This window comes from Bos indicus x Bos taurus, chromosome 8 (assembly GCF_003369695.1).
Source record: "Bos indicus x Bos taurus breed Angus x Brahman F1 hybrid chromosome 8, Bos_hybrid_MaternalHap_v2.0, whole genome shotgun sequence".
Classification (NCBI taxonomy): domain Eukaryota; kingdom Metazoa; phylum Chordata; class Mammalia; order Artiodactyla; family Bovidae; genus Bos; species Bos indicus x Bos taurus.
In genome coordinates, this window is record NC_040083.1 from 16,846,644 (window position 1) to 16,859,640 (window position 12,997).

Below are 12,997 nucleotides of genomic sequence, written 5' to 3' on the forward strand. Positions count from 1 at the left end.
GTGCTCAGTTGCTCAGACATGTCTGACTCTTTGTGACACTATAGACTGTAGTCCTTCAGGCTCCTCTGTCCATGGGATTTCCCAAGCAAGAATGCCAGAGTGGGTTGCCATTTCCTGCTCCAGGGGATCCTCCCAACCCAGGGATCAAACCCCCCAAGTTTTGGCAGGTGGATTCTTTACCACGGAGCCACCTCAGAAGCACCTTACGTCTATAGCTATGATTAATTTAAGCCATCTCAGATTTTTTTCAGAGCAGAGATGGACATTGGAATATGCCTTTCAAGGCACAGGAAGTGAGGGGTGTATATAAGTATGTGAGAGAGACCGGGGTATGGGACAGAGAGAGACAGACCTTCAGAAAATAATGCCCACAAGTAATAAGATAGTACAGCCTTACATCTTTAGTCATTTTTCCCTTACTTGTGGCAGTGATTTTTTTTTTTCTTTTTTTTTTTACCAAGTATTCCTTGTCAGGGAACTGTCAAGTTTTAAGGCTTTCCCCCTCCCTAAAAGTGATGTAGTTTAACTCATCCTCGAATTCCCACAGTCTCTTAAAGTCCTTCAGAAGGAATGCTCACCTCGTTTCTGGCTGGGATCATTTGAATTTTTATTTATTTATTTTTGTCCGGGCTGGGGCTTTGTTGCTGCATGAGCTCTTCTCTAGTTGCGGTGAGCAGGAGCTTCTCTCTAGCTGCGGTGGGCAGGCTTTTCATTGCAGTGGTTCCTCTTGTTGCAGAACTTGGGCTCCAGGTGCGCGGGCTTCAGTTGTGGCATGTGGGCTCTAGAGCTCGGGCTTAACAGTTGTGGTGCCTAGGCTTAGTTGCTCCACAGCACGTGGGATCTTCCTGGATCAGGGATCGAACCCGTGTCTCTTGCACTGCAAGTGTGTTCTTTACCACTGAGCCACCAGGGAAGCCCCTAGTTGTGGTCATTTTAATATTGAATATGCATGGATCTTTCATAAATTTTAAGTCCAAACATTTTTCTCAATGCAATGGTAACTGAAAGTCATTAGGATATATATATTTGTTTTAAGAATGGTAAACTACCCCCCTTCCACCTCAGATGCTGATCTGAGGACCTCATCTGGATGCGGAAGCAGCAGATAGATGGGTAATCAGATCAGCCTTAATAATGGTGGACACACCTGAAACTCTCACGTTGTTAATCGGCTCTGTTCAGTCAATGCCTGACTCTTTGCGATCCCATGGACTCGAAATCCTCTGTCCACAGGATTTCGCAGGCAAAAATACCAGAGTGGGTTGCCATTCTCCATAATCGGCTCTACTCCATTACAAAATAAAAAGTTTAAATAAAAATGGTGGATGTATAGGCAGCCATCCCATTTCCTCTTTTGTGAGTATAGATGATTTATACCTTGCCTTTATTCTACTTTTAATGAGTTTAAAACTTGGAATAATTTTCAAATTTAATTTTGACATAAAGCTCACCTAAGATAGTTTTACCCCTAGACACATCGTTGGAATGTTAAACAGAAAACACACGTATTCTTTTTTCCTCTAATCAGTGATTTTATATTTATCAGGATGGTGAAATACGAGGTGGCCATCGGAAGCAGGCTTTAGAAGCATCAGAATCCGCACCCAAAGTCCCTGATGAAGTAAGACGGTGTTATGTCAACCTCTTCTTTGACAAGTATTTGAAAGTTTATAAAACAGAGGATGAGGCATTTAAGAAGGTCAGTACTACATAATATATCTGAAAACACACACACACACAATTATACTGAATGAACTCGTAGGGCACAATTACCAAAGAAATTTATTAAGTTTATCTCCACTGCTTTTTTTTTTTTTTTAATTTTATTTTATTTTTAAACTTTACATAATAGTATTAGTTTTGCCAAATATCAAAATGAATCCGCCACAGGTATTTAAGCCAGGTTGTGGGCCTGGGTTTTCCCTCTGTCTTGAATGGCTTCTCTGGTCTTGCGTGCGTGCCAAGTCACTTCAGTCATGTCTGACCCCTTGCAATCCCATGGACTATAGCCCGCCAGGCTTCTCTGTCCATGGGCTTCTCCAGGCAAGACTGGAGTGCTTTGCCCTCCTCCCCCAGGGGCTCTTCCCAACCCAGGGATTGTACCTGCGTCCCTTAAGTCTCCTGCGTTGCAGGCAGGTTCTTTACCACTAGTGCCACCTGGGAGCGTTGTAAAAAGTACTCTGGTAACTTTTATTGATTAAAAACTGTCTTCATCCGTGAATTCCTATCTAGGCCAGTAGTATATTAATCTCAGTTGTGTCTCCTGACTTTATATACCGTCTGGTGAGCCACAGTCTTCACCACTCCCTATTACATACACCTGCTGTGCGCATTTATACGCCATGCCTGGCTTCTTGCAGCACCTGTGTTTGTGGTTCAGTCAGTTCACTTCAGTTGCTCAGTCATGTCCAACTTTTTGTGGACATGACTGCAGCATGCCAGGCTTCCCTGTCCATCACCAACTCCCAGAGTTTCCTCAAACTCACTTCCACAGAGTCAGTGATGCCATCCAACCATCTCATTCTCTGTCGCCCCCTTCTCCTGCCTTCAGTCTTTCCTAGCATCAGGGTCATTTCCAATGAATCAGTTCTTTTCACATCAGGTGGCCAAAGTATTGGAGTTTCAGCTTCAGCATCAGTCCTTCCAATGACTATTCAGGACTGATTTCTTTTAGGATTAACTGGCTTGATTTCCTTGCAGTCCAAGGGACTCTCAAGAGTCTTCTCCAACACCACAGTTCAAAAGCATCAATTCTTTAGCGCTCAGCTTTCTTTATGGTCCAACTCTCACATCCATACATGACCACTGGAAAAACCATAGCTTTCACTTTACAGACCTTTGTCAGCAAAGTAATGTCTCTGCTTTTAAATATACTGTCTAGGTTAGTCAAAGCTTTTCTTCCATGGAGCACGTGTCTTTTAATTTCATGACCTCAGTCACCATCTGCAGTGATTTTAGAGCCCAAGAAGATAAAGTCTATCACTGTTTCCATTGTTTCTCCATCTATTTGCCATGAAATGATGGGACTAGATGCCATGATCTTTGTTTTTTGAATGTTGACTTTTAAGCTAGCTTTTTAACTCTCCTCTTTCACTTTCATCAAGAGGCTTTTTAGTTCTTCACTTTCTGCCATAAGGGTGGTGTCATCTGCATATCTGAGGTTGTTGATATTTCTCCCAGCAATCTTGATTTCAGCTTGTGCTTCATCCAGCCTGGCATTTCACATGATGCACTCTGCATATAAGTTAAATCAGCAGGGTAACAATATACAGCCTTGACGTACTCCTTTCCTGATTTGGAGCCAATCTGTTATTCCATGTCCATTTTTAACTGTTGCTTCTTGTCCTACATACAGATTTCTCAGGAGGAAGGTAAGGTGGTCTGATATTCCCATCTCTTGAAGAATTTTCCACAGTTTGTTGTGATCCACACAAAGGCTTTGGTGTAATCAATAAAACAGAAGTAGATGTTTTTCTGGAATTCTCTGTAGTTGCTACTCAGTTTTTTTTTTTTTTTTTTAACCAAATTGAAACCTTTCAAATCAGTGGCAATAGCTGTAGTTACTATCCCATGCACTTTAAAAAAATCCAGTGTGGAGAAGTGAGGACTCTATCTTACTAGATAGAGCCGTTGCTGTTATTTAGTCACTCAGTCGCATCTGACTCTTATTACCCATGGACTATAGCCCACCAGGTTCCTCTGTCCATAGGATTTCCCAGGCAAGAATACTGGAGTGCGTTGTTTTTTCCTTCTTGAGGGCATCTTCCAGACCAAGGGACTGAACCCACGTCTCTTGGCAGGCGGATTCTTCACAACTGAGCCACTGGGGAAGCCCGTTCTAGATAGAGTGAGTCCCATCTAAAGGCAAGCAGACACTTCTCAGCTCCATCTGATTATTGCAGTTTGGAAATTCAAGTTCAGAATTTACAGATTTCTAATCTTTCAATACTTTCTATTTTAAAATCTCTATTTAAAACACTGTTAAACACACGTCTGAGCACTAGACTTGGGCTTTGTGCTGCCCTTCTCTGGGGCAAATTCAGATGACTCTGGAGGTTATTTTTATTTATTTATTTTAATTAAATTTTATTTTTAATCAGAGGATAGTTACTTTACAATATTGTGATGGTTTCTGCCATACATCAACATGAATCAGCTATAGGTATACATATGCCCCCTCCCTCTAGACACCGTAAGGGGGCTTCCCTGGTGGCCCAGTGGTAAAGAATACCCCTGCAAATGCAGGAGACATGAGTTCAGCCCCTAATCCAGAAAGATCCCGCATGCCTCAGAGCAACTAAGCCTGTGCCACAACTACTGAGCCTGTGCTGTAGAGCCTGAGCCCTGCAACAAGAGAAGCCACCACAATGATAGAGTAGCCCCTGCTCACTGCAGCTAAGGAACAGTCATGCAGCAGTGAAGACTCAGCACAACCAGAAGACAAATAGAAAAGAAGGCAACGTTAAAAAACACACCATGGGTGAATGCAGGAAGAGGCAGATTTCAGATCAATACAAAAAAGGCCTTTATAACTGATAGTGAAGTGAAAGTCGCTCAGTCATGTCCGAGTCTTTGCGACCCCACTGACTATACAGTCCATGGAATTCTCCAGGTCAGAATACTGGAGTGGGTAGCCGTTCCTGTCTCCAGGGGATCTTCCCAACCCAGGGATCGAATCCAAGTCTCCTGCATTGCAGATAGATTCTTTACCAGCTGAGCTACCAGGGAAGCCCGCTTTACATATTCTGGATACAGATCTCTTTGATAAACATTAGCAAAAGTTCTGTCTGTGGGTTTTCTTCTCACTTTCTTGATGTTATCAATTGCAGCACAAAGTTTTTCACCATGATGTATTCGAATTTATTTTTCTTGTGGTCTTAGTATCCTATATAAGATAACTAAGTCACAAAGTAATTTTTTTTTCCTAAGAGGTTGAGAGTTGTAGTTTTATACTTAAGTGTATGATTGTTTAGAATTGATTTTTGCATAATGTGTGAGGTAGAGGTCCAACTTCACTCTTTTGAGTGTGGATATCCGGTTTCATAGCATCACTTTTTCAAAAGATTGTTTTTCCCTCAATTAATTTTCTTATCACTTCTGTTGAAACGTAGTGGAACTGACCATAAATTTTTTTCTATGATTCCATTCCATTGATCTCTATTTCTGTTGTTATGTTAGCACTATACAGTTTTGATTACTGTAGCTTTGTAGTAAGTATTGAAATTGAAAGTGTGAGGTCTTTAAATTTGTTGTTCTTTTTCAACACCATTTTGGTCCCTGGCCTATCCATGTAACTTTTAGGATCAGCTGATATTTCTCAAAAATATTGAGTTAGGATTTTGATAGAGGTTGTTTTGAATCAGTAGATCAATTTGTGGAGTATTACCATTAACAATGGAGAAGGCGATGGCACCCCACTCCAGTACTCTTGCCTGGAAAATCTCACGGACAGAGGAGCATGGTAGGCTGCAGTCCATGCGGTCACGAAGAGTTGGACACGACTGAGTGACTTCACTTTCACTTTTCACTTTCATGCATCGGAGAAGGAAATGGCAACCCACTCTAGTGCTCTTGCCTGGAGAATCCCAGGGACGGGGGAGCCTGGTGGGCTGCCGTCTATGGGGTCACACAGAGTCGGACACGACTGAAGTGACTTAGCAACAACCATTAACAATATTCAGTCTTAGAACCATGAACATGAAATGCCTTTACATTTATTTAGATCTTCTTTAATTCAACAGTTTTTGTATTTTTTCAGAGTACAAGTCTTGAAGTGCCTTTGTTGAGTTGATTCCCATGTGTTTTAATCTTTTTTAAAGTTCCTCATGTAAGGGGGGAAAGCTTTCCGTTTTTCTTCATTAAGTACAATAGTAGCTGTTGGGTTTTTGTACATGCCCTTTCTCAGTTTCATTTAAATTTTCTAATATATTGCCATAGAGTTGTTTATAGTATTCCTTTATGACTCTCTCTATTTCTGCAAGTGCTATAGTGATGTCTTCTTTCATTATTGATTTTAATAATTTGAGTCTTCTCATTTTTGGTCAGTCTAGCTAAAGTTGTATCAATTTGGTTGATCTTTTCAAAGAATTCAACTTTTAGTTTTGTTGATTGTCTCTATTTTTAATTATTTTTTAAAGTTTATTTTTAATTGAATGATGGTTGCTTATAATATTGTGTTGGCTTCTGCCATACATCAACTTGAGTCAATAGGTACATATATGTCCCCTGTCTCTTGAACTTCCCTCCCACCTCCCACTCCTTTAATTCTTTATTTTACTTCCACTCTAGTGTTTATTATTTGATTCCTTTTGCTTTCTTTGGGTTTAGTTTCCCATTAAAATTCTAGTTTCTTAAGGTGGAAGGCAAAGTAGCTGATTTGAAATCTTTAAATATAATCATTTACAATATTATTTTTACTCTAAGCATTATTTTAGGTGCATCCTATAAGTTGTATGTTGTGTTTCCATTTTCATTCATCTCAGAATTTTTTCCTTTTTATTTCTTCTTTCATCTGTTTGTTATTTAGGAATGTGTAATTTAATTTCCACTTATTTATGAATTTCTTAAATATTCTACTGTCTGTAATATAGTACCGTTGTGGTCGGAGAACATTCTTTGTATGGCATTAGTCCTTTTAAATTTACTGAGGATTGTTTTATGACTTAACTGCTCTACGAAAATGTTTTATGATCTGCCCTAAAAAATATAATATGTGTACTTGAAAAGTATATGCACTTTTTTAGAAGTATATGTATTTTCTTGCCTGTGGAGTATTCCATAGATGACTATGAGGTATAATCACTTCATAGTTGAAGTATTGCACTTTTTCTTGGTTTTCTAACTTGTATCGATTATTGAAAGTGTGGTATTGAAGTTTCCAGTTGATTGTTGAGTTATTGTTTACTTGATTCTGTCAGTTTTGCTTTGTGCATTTTGGTGTTTTGATATAAGATGCATGTATGTTTATAATCATTTTGTCTTCCCAATGGATTGATCCTCTTACCATTATAAAATGTATTTCTTTGTCTCTAGTAACAACTTCTGTTTTAAAGATTATATTGTCTGATGTTGGTGTAGCTGCTCCAAATATCTTTGAATTAATGCTTACAGAGTATCTCAATTAGCTTCCTTTTGCTTTCAGCCTCTTTGGTCTTTGAGTTTAGTGTGTGTCTTGTAAACAGCATATAGTTGACTCATATTTTTCCCCATTCTTCCAAATGTAAATGGAGTGTTTAATCTATTTACATTTAATTCAGTGACTAATAACTAATAAAATAGGATTTTACTGTGTGATTTTTCTTTTTATTTCCTCTACAATTGTTGCTTTCTTTTGTGTTAAATATTTTCTAGTTTACTGTTAATTGCCCAGGTCATTTCTTTGATTATATCTTTTGAATTGTGTTCTTACTGTTTATAGTAAGGATTACAGTTACCATTTTAATTTCTGACAATCTAGTTCAAATTAAAACTAATTAATTTCAGTAGTATTCAGAAAATTGCTCTTGTAAATCTCCCTTTCTGTCATTCGTTTTTACCACTGCTGTCATATATTGCATCATATATTATAAACCTATAATTCAATTTTATAATTCTTGCTTTATTTTATCATCTCTTAGATATTACAAAACATTTATTCTTTTGTATATTTTCCTGTGGAATTACATTTACCAGTGGTCTTCATTTATTCATGTGGATTCAAATTACCTTTTACCGTCCTTTTCAGACTTAAAGAATCCCTTTAGCATTTCTTGCAAGATAGATCTGCTAGTGACAGATTCCGTCAGAGTTTATCTGTGCGTGCTAATTCACTTCGGTTTTGTGCAGTTCTTTGCGACCCTATGGGCTGTAGCCCACCAGGCTCCTCTGTCCATGGGATTCTCCAGGAAAGAATACTCAAGTGGATTGCCTTGTCCCTCTTCAGGGGATCTTCTCGACCCAGGGATCGAGCCCATGTCTCTTACATGTCCTGCATTGGCAGATGGCTTCTTTACCACTAGTGACACCTGGGATTATCTGTGAATGTCTTAATATCCTCTTCATTGTAAAGCAGAGTTTAGCTGGATATAGAATTCTTGGTTAATAATTTTTTTCTTTCAACACTTAAGAGGTGTCATTTCACAAGGATTCTTTAAACATGATGCCACTTTTCTGTTAATACTTTCAGGATTTTCTTTTTGTCTTTGACTTTGGTCAGTTTGACTGGCATGTCTAGGTGTAACTCTCTGTAAATTCTACTTGCAGTTTGTTGAGCATCATGGATGTATGGATTAATATTTTACATAATATTCAGGAAGTTTAAGACAATTATTTCTTTAGTATTTTCTGCTCCTTTCTTTTTCTGTGCAACTCACATTATGTGTATATAGGTCTCTTTGATGGTGTCCCACAGACATCTGACGTGCTGTTAATTTTTCTTCGTTCTTTTTTCTTATCCACAAACTGAATAATCTAGTGATTTGTCTTTAGGGTCACTGTTTATTCTGCTAGCTTACATCTGTAGTTGAACCCCTACAGTGACTTGTTTGTGTAGTTTTTGCACCTTTTAACACCAGAACTTTGATTATTTTTCTATTTCTCTTTATTGGTACTGTCTATTTGATGAAACATCATTTTCACACTTTCTTTTAATTCTCTAGACATTGTTCCATTAGTTTTTAAACATATTTACAATAGCTGATTTAAAGTATGTGTCTTTTGTTGCTCAGTTTCTCAGTTGTGTCCAGTTCTTTGTGACCCCATGGACCATAGCACGCCAGGCTTCCCTGTCCCTGACCATATCCCAGAATTGGCCCAAATTCATGTCCATTGCATTGGTGATGCCATCCAGCCATCTCATCCTCTGATGCCATCTTCTCCTTCTGCCCTCAATCTTTCCCACCATCAGAGACTTTTCCAATGAATTGCCTGTTAGCATCAGGTGACCAAAATACTGGAGTTTCAGCTTCAGCATCAGTCCTTCCAATGAATGTTCAGGGTTGATTTCCTTTAAAATTGACTGGTTTGATCGCCTCACTGTCCAAGGGACTCATAGGAGTCTTCTCCAGCGCTGCAGTTTGAAGGTATCAATTCTTTGGTGCTCTGCCTTCTTTACAGTCCAGCTCTCATAACCATATGTGACCACTGGGAAGACCATAGCCCTTGTCATACAGACCTTTGTCAGCAGAGTAATGTCTCTGCTTTTCAACATACTGTCTATAGGTTTGTCATAGCTTTCCTGCCAAGAAGCAATCATCTTCTGATTTCATGGCCACAGTCACCATTCACAGTGATTTGGAAGCCCCAGAAGAGGAAATCTGTCACTACTTCCACATTTTCCCCTTCTATTTGCCATGAACTGATGGGGCTTAATGCCATGATCTTAGTTTTTTTTAATATTCAGTTTTCAGCCAGCTCTTTCACTCTCCTCCTTCACCCTCATCAAGAGGCTCTTCAGTTCCTCTTCACTTTCTGCCATTAGGGTGATATCATCTGCATATCTGAGGTTGTTGATGTTTCTCCCAGCAATCTTGATTCCAGCTTGTAACTCATCCAGCCTGGAATTTCTCATGATGTGCTCAGCATATAGGTTAAATAGAGTGAAAACAGACAGCCCTGTCATACTTCTTTCTTAATCTTGAACCAGTCAGTTGTTCCATACAGGGTTCTGACTGTTGCTTCTTGACCTACATACAAGTATCTCAGAAGACAGGTAAGATGGTCTGATATTCCCATCTCTGTAAGAGATTTCCACAGTTTGTTATGATGCACACAGTCAAAGGCTTTATCATAGTCGGTGAAACAGAGGTAGATGTTTTTCTGAAACTCCCTAGCGTTCTATATGATCCAGTGAGTGTTGACAATTTGATCTCTGGTTCCTCTGCCGTTTCTAAACCCTGCTTGGATGTCTGGAAGTTCTTGGTTTGCATAATGCTGAAGCTTAGCATGCAAGATTTTAAGCATGAGGAGATGAGTGGAATTGTCCACTGGTTGGAGAAGACTCTTGAGAGTCCCTTGGACTGCAAGGAGATCCAACCAGTCCATTCTGAAGGAGATTAGCCCTGGGATTTCTTTGGAAGGACTGATGCTAAAGCTGAAACTCCAGTACTTTGGCCACCTCATGCGAAGAGTTGACTCATTGGAAAAGAGTCTGATGCTGGGAGGGATTGGGGGCAGGAGGAGAAGGGGACGACAGAGGATGACATGGCTGAATGGCATCACTGACTCGATGGACGTGAGTCTGAGTGAACTCCGGGAGTTGGTGATGGACAGGGAGGCCTGGCGTGCTGCAATTCATGGGGTCGCAAAGAGTTGGACATGACTGAGCGACTGATCTGATCTGATTTTGAACATTCTTTAGTACTGCCCTTCTTGGAAATTGGGATGAGGATTGACCTTTTCCTGTGGCCAGGGTTTCAGTCCTGTGGCCACTTCTGGGTCTTCCAGATTTCCTGACATATTGAGTGTAGTACTTCGATAACATCATCTTTTAGGGTTTTGAATAGCTCTACTGAAATTCCTTTGCATCCACCTGCATTATGGACAGTGGAGCTTCCTAAGGTCCACCTCACTTCCCACTCCAGAATGTCTGGCTCTGGGTGACTGACCATCCCATCATGGTTATCCAGTTCGTTAAGATTTTTTTTGTACCGTTCTGTGTATTCTTTCCATCTCTTCTTGTTCTCTTCAGCTTCTACTAGGCCTCTACCATTTCTGTCCTTTATTGTTTTTTTCTTTAAAAGACCAAAAGTCTGTGTCTGTTAAGTCCAAAATTTGGGCTTTCTCAAGAACATTTTCTCTTGGCTGCTTTTTTCCCCCGTTTGTGATATTTTCCTGCTTCTTTACATGTATCATGACTTTTTGTAGAAAACTATACAGTTAAATAATGTATTGGAATAGATCTAACATCAGATAGATATTTATTTTTTGCTAGGTTTTTGTTAATTTTTTTCTTGTTGCTTCTTAACTTGTTTACTGTCTTTTCTGATATAATCTTGTAGATTCTATATTGTTTCCAGTGTATGGATACTAAGTTCTCTGGTGGCATTTTTAAAATTCTTTTATTTTTAATCTGGGCTTCCCTGATAGCTCAGTTGGTAAAGAATCTGCCTACAGTACAGTAGACCCCAGTTCGATTCCTGGGTCAGGAAGATCTGCTGGAGAAGGATAGGCTACCCACTCCAGTATTCTGGCCTGGAGAATTCTGTGGACTGTGTTGTCCATGGGGTCACAAAGAGTCGGACACGACTGAGTGACTTTCACTTCATTTTTAATTTTAGGATTCACCCTGTATCAACACAATTTAGTTATCAGCCAGTGACTTAGCAAAGTTTCTTAAATGCCTAGGGGATCTTTGTGAGAAGGCATGCCTTCAAACTTGTTTATAAGACAGTCTTAGCTTTTACTTCCATTTTGTGCAGGGTTTCAAGCCCAGCTGTGAATGAGTTCATGGGAACTTCTCTTTTCCAAATCTTTCTTGGGTCACCTTTTATGCCCTAGAAATATGTCAGAGGTTTTCAAAGTCTCTCGTGGTCCTCTAGTTTCCCCAAGATTTCCTTTTACATTTCTGGTCAGGTTCTTGTTTACCCAACTGAAATCCTAGCCTTAGGTACCTGCCATGTTACCACCCAGGTGCTACTGCTTTGAGAATACTCCAGGGGATTGTTGCTGTTCACTCACTCAGTTGTGTCCAATTCTTTGTGACCCTATGGACTGCAGCATGCCAGGCTTCCTTGTCCTTCACTGTCTCTCTGAGTTTGTTCAAACTCACATCCATTCAGTTGATGATGCCATCCAACCGTTTCATACTCTGTCGCCCCATTCTCTTCTTGCCCTCAGTCTTTCCCAGCATCAGGGTCTTTTCCAGTGAGTCGGATTTTTGCATCAGGTAGCCAAAGAATTGGAGCTTCTGCTTCAGTAAGAGTCATTCCAGTGAATATTCAGGGTTGATTTCCCTTAGGATTAACTGGTTTGATCTCCACGCAGTCCAAGGGACTTTCAAGAGTCTTCTCTAACACCACAGTTTGAAAGTATCAATTCTTCGACTCTCAGCCTTTTTTATGGTCCAGCTCTCACATTCGTACATGAAAAACTATAGTTTTGACCATACGGACCTTTGTCGACAAAGTGATGTCTCTGCCTTTTAAAAGGCTGTCTGGATTGGCCATAGCTTTTCTTCCAGGGAGCAAGTGTCTTTCAATTTCATGACTGCAGTCACCATCCGCAGTGATTTTGGAGCCCAAGGAAATAAAGTCTTTCACTGTTTTCATTGTTTCCCTGTCTATTTGCCATGAAGTGATGGAACTGGATGCCATGATCTTAATTTTTTGGATGCTGAGTTTTAAGCTAGCTTTTTCACTCTCCTCTTTCACTTTCATCAATAGACTCTTTAGTGCCTCTTCACTTTCTGCCATGAGGGTGGTGTCATCTGCCTATCTGACGTTATTGATATTTCTCCCAGCAATCTTGATTCTAGTTTGAACTTCACCCAGTCCAGCATTTTGCATGATGTACTCTGCACGTAAGTTAAATAACCAGGGTGACAATATATATACTCCTTTCCCAATTTTGAACCAGTCTGTTGTTCCATGTCCAGTTCTAACTATTGCTTCTTGACCTGCATACAGATTTTTCAGGAGGCAGGTAAGGTGGTCTGATATTCTCATCTCTTTCAGAATTTTCCAGTCTGTTGTGATCCAGACAGTCAAACGCTTTAGCATAGTCAGTGACGTGAAGTAGATGCTTTTCTGGAATTCCCTTGGTTTTTCTATGACCCAACAGACGTTGGCAGTTTGATCTCTAGTCCTCTGCCTTTTCTGAATCTGGAGGTTCTCGGTTCGTGTACTGTTGATGCCTAGCTTGAAGGATTTTGAGCATTATTACCTTGTTAGCATATAAAATCGGAGAAGGCAATGGCACCCCACTCCAGTACTCTTGCCTGGAAAATCCCATGGACGGAGGAGCCTGGTAGGCTGCAGTCCATGGGGTCACTAAGAGTCAGACACAACTGAGTGACTTCACT

At 40.0% G+C, this 12,997-nt stretch overlaps 1 protein-coding gene across 10 annotated transcripts in view; it reads left to right on the top strand.

Annotated features, from left to right (window-relative positions):
- The window catches only part of LOC113896944 (RNA exonuclease 1 homolog), a 57,365-nt gene that overhangs the window by 22,430 nt on the left and 21,938 nt on the right, over positions 1-12,997 (top strand). For all 10 annotated transcript variants that reach the window (XR_003512192.1, XR_003512193.1, XM_027549080.1 and 7 more), the window contains one exon: positions 1,547-1,699. Coding sequence is in view for 6 of the 10 variants with exons in the window: in XM_027549079.1 (XP_027404880.1) it covers positions 1,547-1,699 (153 nt within the window). In the remaining 4 variants the exon portion in view is untranslated. The remainder of the gene's footprint in view (positions 1-1,546; positions 1,700-12,997) is intronic.